The 16888-nt window shown below is 34.7% G+C and overlaps 1 protein-coding gene across 1 annotated transcript; it reads left to right on the top strand.

Moving 5' to 3' along the window:
• Positions 1 to 12911: 12911 nt before the first annotated feature.
• On the top strand, positions 12912 to 13523 carry LOC147531784 (uncharacterized). Its single transcript, XM_086649832.1, has one exon. The coding sequence runs from the start codon at positions 12912 to 12914 to the stop codon at positions 13521 to 13523; it is 612 nt and encodes a 203-aa protein (XP_086505958.1).
• The last annotated feature ends 3365 nt before the right edge of the window (positions 13524 to 16888 follow it).

The following is a 16888-nucleotide window of genomic DNA, read 5'->3' as shown; positions in this document are numbered from 1 at the left end:
AAATGCAAGTGTCATACCATAATAAGCACATCTATGTTCCGAAGTCACAAAACCTTGATTCCCAAGTTAGTACATTTCGCCTCGACTTCGGCCTCACGGACATACACTCCAAATATGAAATCACTCAAGAATGGTTCGCTCGTATGTGTGAGTGTGATCACTTAACTTGAACTCAACACATAAAAAGGGGTGAGGACAACATTTTGGAACAAATGATCTTCGAAAAGGAATTAGCCACTAAATAGAGTGGGGAAGCTCACTCGCCCTTCTCACCCATTCTACCCTCTAAAAATGCGTTCTAAAGTTTAGCGGATACTAGAGATGGATGACGATGGTGGATTCCCGAGAATTTTGACCTCTTCATTATGGTAGAACCTCTTAAGCATCTCAACATTTGTTTCTTGCTTCGAATACTTATTCATGAACAAAAACACCAACACATATATACAATCACATCACTCACACAAAAGAGCTAACACATGCTCAAACATACACAAAAATCACTTTATTTCACTTTTTTTTCTTTATTTTGCATATCATTTTTTTTTTCTTTTCTTTTTTTTTTTCTTTTTTTTTCATAACACAAATACAATCAATCAAAAAAAAATAAAACACACATAACTTTATTCTTGCAATCAACTTTTCATTTCATACTTGCTCTTGACATTCTTCATTCTTTCTTCTAATGTCCTCATTCTCAGGATATAAGATGATGGATGGTGATGGAGTATCTGCTATCCTCTAGTTGGCTTTCTCATTGGGTTTCATGGACTACAAGGGCAAGGTTAATTCGCTATCCTAATGTCACTCCTAGTGGCTAAGGAAATTGAGCACACGAGATCAAATGAGCTCTTTTATAAGTTATGAGGTTGAGTAGCTCTTCATTCTACTCGGAGTTAGCACGGAAGAGTACACTCGAATGGCAATTTAGGCTTTGAGCTCTCACATGGGTTAAGTCTCCACTAATGACTACTCTAGGTCTATTAGAAATGTTTCTTCTTCACTAAGATGTAACTCACATGGCACAACACAAACACTAAAAGACTCGACTTTCATGCAAAGGCCATTAGCAATCACAAAACTCATCAACTCGACACATATGCATCAAAATTCTTAAAACTATCACTGGAATCACATGCAAATCTACTCAAAATGTTCAAAATTTTCAAATTTTGGCTAATTTGAACCCTTTTGTCTTTGAAACCCATGGTCATGCATTGGTTATGGTCATATCCCACATCCCCAAACTTAAAACTAACATTGTCCTCAATGTTCTAAGCATACACTCACCAAAAGATAAAGAGGCACATCAATTTAAAGAGAAGAGTGGAGAGATATTACCATAACCGAAGGAGATAAAAGATGATACTACCAAGGCTCATGTATAAAGAGGTTCCAAGTTGATGCCAAGCTCGCGTCATCCCCAAACTTGGAACAAACCACGCCTTAGAAGTAAAACATATAAGAATTGCTCCTAAAATATCAACAAATATCATGAGAATGAATCACATCTGTGTTTAGTCGTTTACAAAAAAAAAAAAAACACCTCAACTTGGAAGTAGTAGTAAAGCCCTTTTTGTTGTTTCCTTCGGTTTCTTTTTCTTTTTTTGTTTCACCACCACTAATACGAAGGTCTATTAGTAGAGAGCTTCTTCTCTTTACAAGATAAAGTAGAAAGGGAGGATTGTTTAAAAGGGTATTAGCTATACACATCTGCACATAGATGTTTTCCGTACGTTGTATAATTGTATTTAGTCGTTTATAAAGTCGACTGTTAGACTTTGTATCTGAGATACAATTATTTTCTACGTATCTTCATTTTATGATATGTAAAACTAAACTTTTAGAATCTTCTCAGATATGTGAATACTATCTGTTACTCAAATTATTTTGTTTACTTTACTAAATTTGTGTAAAGTTTTATGTTCATGATGATGAATTGATGATTATCATGGTTGTCATGTTGTTCTCCTTTCTTATGTAGTCCTCTCAAGTGTTTGTGTCACTAATTTGAGTTACGTGATAAATATGAAAAATAATAGAAGATAATATCTAAAATAATGTTTCATATTTCTAATAAGTAATGTCTGTTAATCTGTTATCTAGAACAGATGATTGATAGTTGAATCGCAGTACTGATCGTAAAATCGGAAAGAGAACAGATCATTTGATATTGATCGGGACCGTTCTTTTACCGATGTAACTTATAGCATTTCCCTCTACATTTATGGGGCAATCAACCTCTTTTTCTTTATTATAAAACCATTATTTTTATCACAATTCTATTATTATGTCAGTTTAGTTTAATTCACAGAGTAATAACTTAAGATTGTTCGAACCCTGACTTCTAATGCAAGGTGAGTTCCTTCTTTATCTTTCCTAACTTATATGTTTTAGTATATACGTTATAGATCTCAACTTCTTTAGAAGTGAGTTGGAGAGAGAGAGAGAGCTAAGTTGGATAGAGAGGTGGGGTAGAGAGAGATGTGTGGTGGAGAGGGAAATGAGGTGGAATTAAGATTTTATTTTTAATTTTATTTTGAAAAAATATTTAATGGAAGGGTAGTTAGGATATCTACATCAAAAAAGGGGGTCATGTTTGAATTTAAAGAAAATAGGAGACCATAAAGGAAGCTAGTCACAAAGTAGGGGGCCAAATAGGAATTAACTCCAAAATGTTTACAAGCTTCATTATATAATGTTGGTGGTGGATTATTCCTCTACAGTAGAGGTCTTGATAGAAGTTCGAGAGTTTGGTGGGTACCTAAGGAAGAAAACACTAAAAGTAGAGAGAGAAAGAAACTAATCATGGAGTAAGAGAACAAGTTGATTTCTTGATGAGTGGGATTTTTTGGAGCATTCATTCCTTATTTGGATTTTTTTACATAGTTTGTGTGTAAAGATACAAATGATATAGGACGATTGGAAGGGTAAAATGATTTGTGATTTTCTTTTTCTTATACTTTTGTAGGTTTTGAGTCTTGATTTAGTGGATAAAATGTAATTAGGAATTTAAGAGGTAGCACTAAATAATGAACAGAAGATTGATTTTGCGGCCAAATGAGAAGATGGAGCTATTGTTAGGGCGTGGAAGGGTATAGTGAAATAATCTGGACCGTTGGCCTCCCCAACGATCCTGATCAGATTTTAGACGGGGGACTTAAAGAAAAATACGGTGAAGTCGAGGACCTAACTATAAATTATTTATAATTTTAGAGTTGCACGTGAATTGAACTCCTTTGGCCAGGTGTCACACTCCAATTGGTTTTCTTTTCACATCACTTTTCAACGTCGTTCCAAACAACATTTCCCTAAATCTTTATCAATTTCCCTAAATCTTTGTATTGCAACCGAAATCAAAAGAACAAAGGTAAATACACAGTACCCACAACTTCGCTAATCAATCAAATAAGAAGAAGAAAACCTTTTGATTTGATCAATTTGTTAATTCGTTGGTTTTTGTTGTTTATAGTTAGAGGATGTGAATTAGATGGGAAATTGTGTTATTTGTCTGGGTGTCAAGCGTTTGAATTGAGAATTAGAGATTCAATTCGTCTTTCGATTGTTCAAATTGTTGGTACTTTTATTACTGGAATCGAACTCTAATCAGTGGAGAATAGAATTGGTAGTGAAATTAAGAAACAAACAATTACTATCTGTTTGTTAGTTATGTATTGGTATATCTTTCAATTTCAATTGATGAGATTTTTATTCTAACTTGTGTATAAATATGGTTGTGAGTATTAAACATAGTAAGAGTCATTTTCTACTTCTCTTGATCCAAGAAGGGAATGAGTTGTTGGTCAATCTTTTTTTTCTTTTCTCCAGCTTTTTTTCAAACGATCCAGATCTCAATTTTATATGATGAATGATGAAATCAATTCGAAACTCAATTTCGTAGATACATACTCTTAGTTTATATTCTCGATTTGCAAATCAAATTTGCAAGATATGCAACCCAAGATTATATTCTGCAAAGTTTGCAAATCATGTTTGCAATCTATATTTTGCAAACACAGCTTGCAGTTACATTATGCAAACATAGTATGCAGAATAGATTGTTACAAACACAGTTTGCAGAATAGGTCGTTGCAAACACATGTTTGCAGAACATGTTTGCAAAACAGATCGTTGCAAACACGTGTTTGCAAAACAGATCGTTGCAAACACGTGTTTGCAAAACAGATCGTTGCAAACACGTGTTTGCAAAAAAACTTTAGGGATAAAACGTCGTTTTTTCTGGGTTTTTTTTCGAAAAAAAAGTATAGAAGTGGATCTTGTTAGAAAGCTAATGAAAAATCATTTCTAAATATATAATTTTTATAGAAATCCAACATCTCAAACAAAAGTTATATCGATTTAAAGTTTAAAGAAAAATAAAAGAATTTAGTGACACAAAATGATAAAAATTGGTATTTTAGTACTTGTATACTTTTTGACCTGAATAACAATTTTCAAATTTTTTGTGCTTTTCTACTCATTTTCTATATTATTTTGACCTTTATAGGAATTACCCATTTTTCCTATGTTCATCAAATCATTTTATTCTTATATTATAAGAGTAAACTAAGTTATTCTATAACTGATAAACTGGAGCACACAAAAAAAAATGGTAATAATAAACAAATTAGTAATCAATTAATCATTTTAGGAGAAACCACCAATTACTTAGAAAGCAATTACAAAGAAGTGTTTTGGAATTTCTCTTGATTTTTTTTGCCAACCAATTTGGCGATGATGAAGTTGAAGAATAATTTTGTACTGGGGCACTTATTCTAGTAACTGATAAAAAAAAATTCAAATATCATAACAAGATAAGATTATATATGGTAGGATAGTTTGAGATTGTAGGCTAACTGTCTTGTGGAGGTAGATGTAGAAACTTATAGTATAAATTAAAAGTTATTTGCAAAACTACATACACTTAGGAATACAAATCTAAGTCAATACTTATTTGCCTAAGTGGTTGAAAGTGTCGACATAAATTCCAAAACCCTAGAGGTCTCAGGTTTGATTCCAGAGGAAGTGGAATCCACGTTTATTGAACTTGAGTAAAATTATTTTTTTTTTTGAATATTTGAACTTGGGGTTATTAAAAGCATAAATAATAAAAATAAATTTGTCAAGCTTTAGGCCTCTTTCATGTTGTTGGGTTGGAATTTAGGCATCTTTCCTTGATAGTTGAACTTAGGCGGTTATCATGCTCATCACATCTTCATGATATATCAATGTCTTGTACGACTAACGTAGATCGTAGTCGATTTCTCAAAAAAAAATGCAAAATCTAAGAGAAGACATGATTCTCCTTTTCACAACCTAATCAAAGAATATTAAAACAAATTACTATAATACTTTTAAATAGTTGTTTTCATTGTGTTAAGTTTGTGGTCATCCAAATCAAATTGGGAATGAGGAAGGGGACCTAGACATTATATTCTTGGTTGCTAGATCGCTACGCCCTTTCACGTGTGGCATTTTTTTAGGGTTATTTCCCTAATGGCCCCCAACTTTGTGACCAGCTTCCCGCCTGGCCCCCTACTTTACGAGAAATACCCATATGGCCCCCTTCCGTTATAACACCGTTACTCTCTCTCTTCCATTTCTTTTCTCTCTCCTCCAGCATGTTTTCTCTCTCAGCCACCTAGGTAAAACAAGCCACATCATCGTCTTCACCAACAGGGTCGCCGGCCGGCCAAATTCCGGTCGCGCGACCTTCAAACTTTTTTTTTTCTCTCTCTCTAAAAAAAAAAAAATTTTGTTTTTTTAGATTCTCTCCTATCTCTCTCTAAACTCCGGCGAAGGGGGTTTCCCTTCGCCGGAGTAGGTCGAAATCGACCTTGAACAGATCTGTTCAAGGTCATTTCGCAACCTTGAACAGATCTGTTCAAGGTCGAACTAGGTCGACTTCGACCTTGAACAGATCTGTTCAAGGTCGATTTCGACCTACTCCGGCGAAGGGAAACCCCCTTCGCCGGAGTTTAGAGAGAGAGAGAGGAGAGAATCTAAAAAAAAAAATTTTTTTTTTTAGAGAGAGAGAGAGAAAAAAAAAAAAAATTTGAAGGTCGCCGGCCGGCGACCCTGTTGGTGAAGACGATGATATGGCTTGTTTACCTAGGTGGCAGAGAGAGAAAACATGTTGGAGGAGAGAGAAAAGAAATGGAAGAGAGAGAGTAACGGTGTTATAACGGAAGGGGGCCATATGGGTATTTCTCGTAAAGAAGGGGGCCAGGCAGGAAGTTGGTCACAAAGTTGGGGGCCATTAGGGAAATAACCCTTTTTTTTAAGCTAACACGTATCTTTGTTTGTTTTTTTGTTTTTTTTTTTCAGGTCAAGTAGAGCACGTGTTCTTTTTAAGCCTATCACGTGTGGAACTAGCTCTGATAACATGTTAAATTTGTGGTCATCCAACTCCAAACTAATTGGCGATGAATGGAGATGACCTAGACATTATATTCTTCGTCGCTAGATCTCATATGTGGGCTCACATGTGTAAAGTATAGATATAAGGCATGAAAGTATCATGGAGTGTAGAGACTATTAGGTGATTTCTAATTTGATGAGAGACCAAGTTAAAAATAGGTAAAATATATAGTGGTCATGGTCCTCATTTGGAGTCTTCCCAATCCCTCAAACTTTTCGGTAAAGTTTGATATTTTTTCATCACAAGAAAAATTTCAAGGAAAGAAACCAAAATGGAAAATCAAATCAACTCAATCCATTACAAAACACATGGACTTTAGCTACGCCCAATTCAGCATCCTTAGAAGACTTTGATCCAATTCAGCATCCTTAGCAATCACTTGCTTCTGCTTCCTCTTGGAAAAGTTCTCCTTTTAAAAACCTGATGAAGGGAGTCTACTATACTTGCCAAATTAACTTTGTTGACAAGATACGAGAATCGAAATTCTCAATTCCATTTCTTTGTCTCCCAGGTATTTAGGATAGTTTCTAGTAATGGCCTGGCCATTGCTTTTAAAAACTCTGATCTCTATGAATCATAAGAACTCTTCTTATATTTTGTTGCTGAAGCTTAAGAACTTGTTTCTTGGATTCAACGTTCCTCAATGTTCTTTTCAGTTGTCTTCACAAACTGAGGTAGCATCGAACATTAGGAATGAGATATTCTCGGACGTTTTTTTTGTTACGAATTCGAGAGCTTTTCTCGGATTCTAATCCAATCAAGGAAATAAGATTTGTTTAATTCGTTCTCAAGGAATGAACGAACGTTAGAAAACTATTTTCTAATAGTAATATAGGTACTCTGCATTAAAAGAAAAAGCAAAATCCTAAAACTTATTATTATTGCAAAAACTCAGTTTTTGCCACATTATTCAATGAAAACCGTCCCCCATTGAATAATGAAATTCCAAAATCCCATTTCTTCAAGGTTAAGCGTACTAAGACACTAACCTTAACCCCGTCGTCCTGGGCGAGTAACTGTTTACTGGTCATACTCCTATGACTCTTGGTTGATGAATAACACATTTATGTGTTCAATTCATCCTTTGTCTCAAAATTCAAAACTCTTTTGCTGACTCGTTGAGAATAACCAGTTAGACATGTAAACCTCTTCATAGATCTACCCGTACTGTCCCGAGGTAAAAGATGACACCCAGTGGAGGCAGACCCACCATCGATGAACAAGGGCTCAGCAGGTGTCTTATTCTGGGTAACTTTACTCAAAATTCTTTTTGGGAACTTTTACGTATATATCAAGTATGTGTTACTGTGGACTCTATCATAGCCATTCATGACTTATTACATAAAGTTTATGTGAGTTTGCGTAAGGAATTAATTAGTTCCTTGTATAGCCCCTAAAAGATTTAATAAAGTATAAAAAGAAAAGGAATAAATTCTGCAAAATAATAAAAAAAAGCATAAAAGAATTTACAAAAATGCCACAAAGGCAAAATAAGTATGTTTGACAAAAATAGGGGGCCGAAACGAAATTGTCGGACACAATTGAGGGCCAAAACGAACTGTCCGACACTTATTGCGGTCAAAATGATCTGTTGGTCACAAATTGGGGTCTAAAACGAAATTAACCCTTGATTCTATTGTTAAGTAAACTGATCTTTAAATTTTAGTTCATTTGAGTATAATTTATGTTTGTTTGATCATACCTTTGTAATTACATTTTATATATTGATGTTGTAGAAGAAGTTCTACTAGAGTCAGTGGATGGTGTAAGCCTTTATGTAGAGCTACCTAAAGGTTGGATAACATATAGGATAGAAGACGTACTATGAGTATTTCTATTTGAACCTTACATTATGTTTAGTATTACTTTTGTTCAAAACTAGTCGTTGTCAAATATATTATAATGTATGAATGGATTATTAAGGAATGAATAAAATGGATTCTTCGTATGTCCTTATATATGAATTTTAATTATTCCAGTGAAATAACGTAATATTTTTTTAATGAAATAATATAGGGTCCATGGGTATATAGACCAAAATAATGTTCAAAAAAGGTTTATGATCCAATCTTCCCAAAATATGGATATTTAGTCCTTTTGCATTATGGACATAATAACCCATTCTTTTTTAAATAACTATCGTCCATGTCCCTCCTACAAAATTCGCAGGATTTTTAATTTTTCGGGGTGAATCTGGAAAGTTTCTAATGTGGGCATGATTTGGAGGTTTTATAGCAGCTAACGGTATAAACCCAAAAGTGATTTTTCTCTCTTTCTTCTAAACCATTTTGGAAAGCAAATCTGTTCCCAAATCGATTCAAAACAAAAACCTTGACCAAATCAATGTTCTCTCTCTTTACAGATTTGGAAAACGAAATCAATTTTCTCTCACTTAACTTTCAGATTTGGAAGGAAAATATTTTTTGGGATCAAATAAGCGTGATTTGGGGGTTAATATACAAAATGTATGTATCACTTTCTCTCACTTAACTTTCAGATTTGGAAAAAGTATATTTTCTAGGAACATTACAGTAGCATATGTTTTCGTTTTTACTCATACATAACCACACATCGAATACAAAATTATGAAACAGATTCGTAAATTATGTGTTATTTATAACGAGGCAACCATCATTTGTCATGTATACAACGTAATTTATCAAATATATATATGCGTCATGTTTAATAAATTACACATGATTCCTATTAAATTACACATCGTTTACGTTCTGTTACAAAAAAAACGTACAAAATCTTCTCTGGTTCAGATATGGTGCCCATCCATGTACTCTCCATTTGCAGTCTTGAGCAGGACAAACAGCAGTTACACTATATAGTGGAAGAGCATATCCAAATGCTTTTGCACCACCAGGAAACAACTGACCAACTTCAGTAAATATTTTATCCCAACCATCAGATTTTAGTTTCGTTGACTTACTTTGATTTGATGATTCTGTTTGAAATTCTATCTGTTATATCAAAACTACACACATAAATACACATACATTAAACAAAAAATCATATATTGTATTATAAACTACATGTATAGTTCCGTAAATTATGTATAATGTTTGTCAAATTTTGACATTATTTGAAGGTTTTGAGTAGTTTGGTCAGCTTAACAAGGCTACTGTTTTAGGTGAAAAGTACACGTAATGGTAAATAAATAATACATAATTTATGTTCACTTATACGATGTTTTAGAATTTATTATAAATTATATATAATGTATACCAAATTACGCGTATTTTACATTCTCTTATAAAAACATCGTAAAAAATATGCTTGCGTAATGTACTAGAAAGTATCAAAATTTAGTGTAAATTACCTACATTGTATATTCTGTTATGATAAACGTACAGAATAACACCTGGTTCATAAAATTGTACGAAACCAAAGATTTGAGGTGAAGAAATATCAGAAAATCAAGAAGCTTAAACCTAAATCTAATGAAAAATGATATGATAATCGGATAAAAACATAACATACTCGATTTGAACTAATCAGTAAGTATCTATTAAACATCAAGATCAAAAACAATGATGAAAATTTACAGAGAGAAAATAAACAACAAACATTCGAAGTTAATGAAATAGTAAACAAATCTTTGAGATCATAATCAAAATCATATATGTTTAACTTTAGAGAGAGACAATCTGATTCAATAACCTGAAAAGCAATATTAAATCTGATTCAGAATCTGTTTCAACGGTACGAACAAAGACTTTCGAAATGTGTAAAACCTGATAAACGATGAAGATGTTTACAACTGCCCTAATGAAGATGAAACAAGCTTTCTGAGTTTAATGGAGGATTATCAGATGATTTGGATTTAGAGAGAGAGAAAATAAACAGGTTTCGGTTACTGAAGATAATGAAGATAGAGGTTACTTTGATTAGAAACGTGATTGGAGAGAGAAGGTGGGAGATAAAAATAGAAAAAGATACTTAGGGATTTTGAAGGTAAATTTGTTTTTATATATAAGGAAAGTTAGTTTAGGTATTAAAATTTATTATGTATTCTAGGGATTTGTGTTTTCTCTCTAGATGTATACAAATGGACTAGATATCCATTAAATTAATATTTTAGTTTTGAAACCCTTTATGGGATTAGAGTGGACTAAAACTGTTATTAGGACCCGTTTTTTGGTCTATACGCTCAAAATTTCAATAATATATATAGATGATAGATCTTTTACTATGGCCTAAGTCGTAACTATATAGCATTCATGTCAGCCACCGCAATCCTATCCTTATATTTCTCCATCCTTTTGAGCCACCACAAACCTTCACGGTTATACTTCTCTCTCTCTCTCTCTCTTACCGCTCCCCCTCACTCCCTCTCCCCATAACCATAAACAATAGATCTAAGTAGGTTTTTGATTCTCGAGCGAAGGGTCTTCCTTTCGCCGGATTCCCTTTCCGTTTCTAATAAAGGTTGTTTCTTTGTTGGTCTTTTAGGGCATGTTTTGTTAATCTTTTAGGATCATTTTGTTGTTTTTTTCGTTTTCAAGATCGAGTGTTTGGCCATTGAAAACCATTGGGAGTTTCTTCAACAACTTGCAACTCTCTCCATCGATGCATCGGAACCAGTCATAACCCAAAATTCATCCCACGAAGTTTCAATCCGTTATCTATACACGTTGTGGTTTTTGGTTCTCTTCATAATATTTGTAGTAGGAGACTCAAGTTGCTGCAGTTAATGGAAGAAACCACTGACAATGCTAGAAAAGAACTCATAATTGGCAAGGAACAACCACAATACAAAGAGGAGTTCTTACTTTACCATTATGGGAGGCGGGGACTCGATTTACACGCCGACGGTTGACGGCGAAGGTTGACAGCAACGGTTGACGAAGAGAAGAAAAGAAAGTGGAAGAAGCAGCGGTTAGTAAACCACCCATAAATGGGCGTGGTGTCTGCATCAGTAAGCAGCCCACTAGTTGGACTAAGCAACTCTAGAAGCACCGTAACTGGGCACACTTTCACTTGTTTTGTCTGTATTGGTTGTGTCTTTGTTTTTCAACTTCATGATGTAATTTTCATTAGCCTTTCGCCCTTTAAATAAAGTTTGATTCCAAAAAAAAAAAAATACGTAGCATTAAAATTGTCTACAAAATCTCACTTTTTCTGTGGATTGCGGCATAGCTACAATAGAATGTTTAAGTATGTTTGAAAGCTCATAACTAACAGGTCGTAGCAACAGTTTCTGTCACGGAATGTTGTCCGTTACTGATAGTGTTTAGGTATGGATTGTGGTTTATTTACTATGGTTTTGGGGCGTAACTAAACACTGTCTTCTTTGCACTGATCAAAACAATTACATAAGTCTATTGATCAAAAGGTTCACTTTCGCTTTCGTATTCTTTAATCTCCTTGAATCTAATGGAGTTTATGTCTGTTATTTGATTGGGCCTTAATCATCCTAGAAGCACGATTTGAGCGGTTATATTTTCTAGAAAGTATTATCGGAGCCGGGAATGGAACAACAGCCAGTCCAAGGGGAGCCATGGCCCCCCTGAACTGGCTGCAAGGTCCATTAATCTTAATGTGTCAGTTGGTGTCTTTTATAAAGCGTGTTAAAGTAAAGTTTAATAGGTGAGTGGTATGGTTGGGATGGCAGAGATGGGTAGTTTTATTAAGCAACAGAGGACGTGGGTTCAAATACTAGGCTTATATTTTATTTACATCATAAATCACTTATAATACTTTTTTTGTATAAAATTTTATTGTTAATACCTTATTAGTCAATGTTAATTTATTTCATGAATCAATTCTAAAATAAATGAAAAATTCATATAAAGACACAAATTCTTATTATTTCAGTTATGTTTTCCTCTAAGTTCAAATTTTAACTCAAAATTTTATTTTTTAAGTTTTCTGAAAAGACAATTTAAATGAAACGAGAAAATGGTAATTTGTAGTTTATTATAACGATCACACTTCTTAGCACCAGCAAGTAGTAAAATATGAATTAAATTGCGCTTTAAAATTTTCTTTAAAATTTTTAGTCTATAATTCCATAAATATAAAGAGATATTGTTTAATATCGGTCCCCCTCGATTCCTAATCCTTGTTCCGTCCCTGATCGGAGCCACTCCAGTTTTTGGTTTATTGAGATTCTCTACTATTTTATTTGTTAATTTGAACAATATTAAGGCAAACTTTTGGAGATTTGAGGTTTTGTGATTTTAAATCCTTATATACCTCAATATATAGCAAAGAATGAACCGAGCTCGTCCTATATCAATGAATTACCGCATGATTTAGCATGGACAAAAATATGGAAAAACACTCAGTTGATACCTAGGGTCCAAACCTTTGTTTGGAGAGTGTTACATGATGCTCTACCAACAAAGGCAAGAGCGTTGAAATATAGTGCTAATGTTTCGAAGGTATGTGCAATGTGTAAAGAAGAGGAAGAAGACATGGATCATTTATTTCGAAGATGTAGAGTTTCGAGAGAGCTTTGGATGAGTTATCCATAAAAATGAGAGTAGATGGGGATGAAGATTTTAAGTCAATTATTTGCAAATGGTTGGCAGGAGATGAAGAACATGAAGTTATTGAACTAAGAATCTATCTTGCTTGGTGCTTATGGAAGGCGAGAAATAACTGTACATTCGATAGTGTTCAACCAAATATATATAGGATTATCCGAGAAGCACAATTACTACAACAAGAGTTTTCGGGTATTGAACACACTGCAAATAGTACCGAAATCTGGAATCCTCTTGTGAAGTCTCAGTTCTGGGCAGCACCACATGAAGACGAATTGAAGATTAATTTTGATGCTTCAGTCCTTCATGGACGGGCTGTGGGGGCAGCAATATGTCGAAATAATGATGGAGTGTTCGTAATGGATATGGTCCAATCCTGGCCAGCAACTTCAGCCATGGAAGCAGAAGCACGAGCTGCAAAGTTGGCGACATATTTGGCTTTAAACCTCCCGGAGTACGAGTGTATAATTGAAGGTGATGCGAAGACTGTGATTGATGCTTGCTCGATGAATTTGGAAGAAACTCCTTGGAAAATTAGACCTCTCATTATGGAGATTCAAGGTAATGTGGGTAACATTCGAAATATTCAAATGACCCCCTAGTTTATCGAAAATATTCAAATGACCCCCTATTCTATTTTTATGTACGTCCTTTGATCGTTAACATTTTTGGTGACTCTCTAGAAAGACCCTCTTTTCATTATTTCATATCAATTCTCTTTTTCTCTCTCTAACAATTTTCTACCTCATTATTTCTTTTTCTTTTGGGGAATTTAGCGATACCCCGTCATCCCTTATGTCCAATTAGTGGTACCCCTTTTTTAATTCGATATTAGTGAAACCCCGTTTTTTCACTTAATAGTACGAAAATAGCCTTGTACTTATTATATTTTCTTTTTTCCCATCTCATATCACTACAACCGACATAACACTCTAACTTCGGTCTTCCCATGATTTTTCTATCTAGTTTGTAAATTCACGTCTACATAACACTCTAATTTCGATTTTCTATGAATTTTTGTAATGCCCCAAGCCTTAGCAGTTGTCGATATTGTCACCGCTTTAACCACCTCACATAAGTACGGAGTTTTGTTCTTCGCGAAGGCACCACAAGCCACCCAAAAGGCCTCGGCATTTATTATGCTTGAGCGTACACCTATAGCCCAGTCTCTGGACACTCTTGTAAGCAATGTGGCACTATTAAGATCCCCCACCCTCAGCGAAGAGTCGTCCACGGCTCTGAAATCCCAAATCTCAAGCTAACCGCCTTGAAATCGAAGATTTGAGACCTTCAAACTGGATCCATGAGCAACGCCTACCATGAGTGCACAATCAGTACCTGAAAAAAACAAAATAGTTGGGTTAAAACCAACTGCTGTAGATTTCCACAAACCTAAGTCTCGGGTAGGTAAGCTCAATCCCCAATCAAGGAAGCATTGCATTCATATTCATTATTGGCATTATCTGAAATTTAACAGTGACAAGTAATATAATACAACGAGATTTACCTCACGCTTGTAGAAACTAATAATTTATGTTCTTGATTATTAGGCTTTCAACGTTCTCGTATTCTAATCCAATACTAACCCTCATAATACAACAATCTTTCTCCTTTTCAGTAGATATAAAAAAATCACACTTTTAACTAAGATATACCTTTATAGAACCGAAACTTGACATGTAAGTCGAGAAAACATTATGTCAAAAGACACAATCATCAAACCCTCGTCGAATAAGAGTGTGGTCCACAAGGTTACCCTTGTGTTAGCGCCGACCCTATACGCTCCGTACCTAGGTCGTACCTCCGTACGCTTTCACCATGCGAACCCGTCGGCCATCGCAATAAATATCTAGTAGAGAGGGTCGAACCAACCACAAAAATTTATACAACCCTCCACCAACTCCATCACATCACACACACATAATAGCATCACACTACAACATAAGTTGAATGAGAGTGTGGTCCACAAGGCTACCCTTGTGGTAGCGTCGATCCCATACGCTCCATACCTAGGTCGTACCTCCGTACGCATTCACCATGCGAACCCGTCAGCCACCTCAATAAATATCTGGTAGAGATGGTCGAACCAACTACAAAAACTCATACAACCCTCCACCAACTCTGTCACGTCACACACACACCACAAACATTGGCTCTTATAAAGAATTACTAACGAGTTCACCAAACAATTCCAGACAACAACACATGACAAGTCAAAAGGGATGATGCTCATAATAGATCCTCACGTGGATCGCAACCTAAAACAAAACAAATAATAATAATAGTCAACAAATATAGACTCAACAATATAAGGTACCATCTACCTAGGAGGTTGCTTAAAGAATAGGAACCATGTAAATTATCTTAATAAATTCGTTTGTTGGAGATTGTCTTGACACCTAGTACGAAAACTATTATAACTCCTCACTCGGAACTCCAATGAATGCACCGTTTGAACCACTAGAAAGTAGACAAACATACCATTCCAACAATTTAGGATACACACCGAGATTCAACATCTAGCAATACCAGATTCAATTTTAAGCTAGACCGAAATACAGTAGGGACTGTTCTGACACCTAGTACGAAAACTATTATAAATCCTCACTTTGAACTCCAATTAACGTACCGTTTGAACCACTAGAAAGTAGACAAACAGACCTTTCCAACCATATAAGAAACAACCGAGATTCATCATCTATCAATAGCAGATTCAATTTTAATCTAGACCAAAATATTATACTCTATATATGTTTTATAGAATTCAAGATAGAACTAATATCTAAACCAGTCAATCATTCTTTATAGAACTTACGTGATTAACAATACTAAACCTATCATGGAATACATTGAAAGATCTTACAAAAGAATTAAGAGATAGGAAATTTACCTATTTTCGTCTTAGAAGTCTTCAAGACTACAATCATGCCTCTGGCACTCTCTAGAGAACTCCATCTCTACCTCTTTTCTTCTTCATTCATCCTTCCTTCACTAAGGAGTGGTTTGTTGGAGATTAAGAAGATATACCAACTATAACGTAAACATTTCATAGATTTCTTTAATTTGTTCATCAAAATCTTCTCTAAAGAATACCATTTCTCCTTCTCTCTCTAAGTTTTTCTTCTAGATCTACAAAAAAGAGCTCTAGACCCCTTTTATATAATTAACTCAAGCAACCCTATTTTTCCTTCTAACACACTTTATTTTATGATACTTAAGCTCACACTAACTTATTCTTCATATTAGGCACAAACCCAAATTGACCTAGAGTTTTGTTATTTCCACTTAATTTGATATATATATATATATATATAAGAAAAATAGGGGTGTTACAATTTTTCAATCTAATTTGCAAGTTCAATTAGTAATTTTATTTTTAACTTTTCGTTTAACTCATAATTTCAATTACATTTGTATTTTTTGAATGTATAAGATTTATAAATAACAGAAAGAACAACAAATATCAAGAGGTCACTACTGCTGATGTAAAAAAATGGCTTTCCGTCAGATCAGCATGAAATAGGGAGTTGATGCATGACAACCTCCGTTACGTTTGATTATTCTGTTAAGTTAAGTGTTGTTAGCTTAGAGTTCCTCCTTCCTGCTCTACTTCCTGTTTTACTCCTCTTCCATGCTCCGCGCTCCTTGTTCCTGTTCCTGTTCGTCTGTTCCTAAAGGGGGGAAACCTATAAAGGGTTCGAAAACCGCTCCGACGCATAAGCCAGTCAGGGTGCTCTTTGCAGTAAAAGAAGGAATATTGATTGATCCTTTTGGGGCGAGTTATGGGAACTCTGAGTTTTTGGGTGATCTTTTTGAGTAAAGAGATCGTGTCCTGGGAAGGACGATGTGGGAGGCCTTTTATAGGCGATGTTAGGCCGACTATGATTTAGTGGCGGTGGTGAGGCGGTTGCCGTCAGACCAAAGAGAAAGTTTTCTCTCTTGAGTATCTAAGGTTTCTCTTAAAGTC

The sequence above is a fragment of the Eschscholzia californica genome, unplaced genomic scaffold, assembly GCF_041429995.1.
Source record: "Eschscholzia californica isolate CP2 unplaced genomic scaffold, dmEscCali1.0.p SCAF_6, whole genome shotgun sequence".
NCBI classification, from domain to species: Eukaryota; Viridiplantae; Streptophyta; class Magnoliopsida; order Ranunculales; family Papaveraceae; genus Eschscholzia; species Eschscholzia californica.
Note: the sequence above shows the minus strand (reverse complement) of the source record. Positions and strands in the feature narration are given on the sequence as shown.

Excerpts from the sequence above, each read along its gene's own strand:
- LOC147531784 (XM_086649832.1), top strand. The coding sequence starts at position 12,912 with ATGAGAGTAGATGGGGATGAAGATTTTAAGTCAATTATTTGCAAATGG.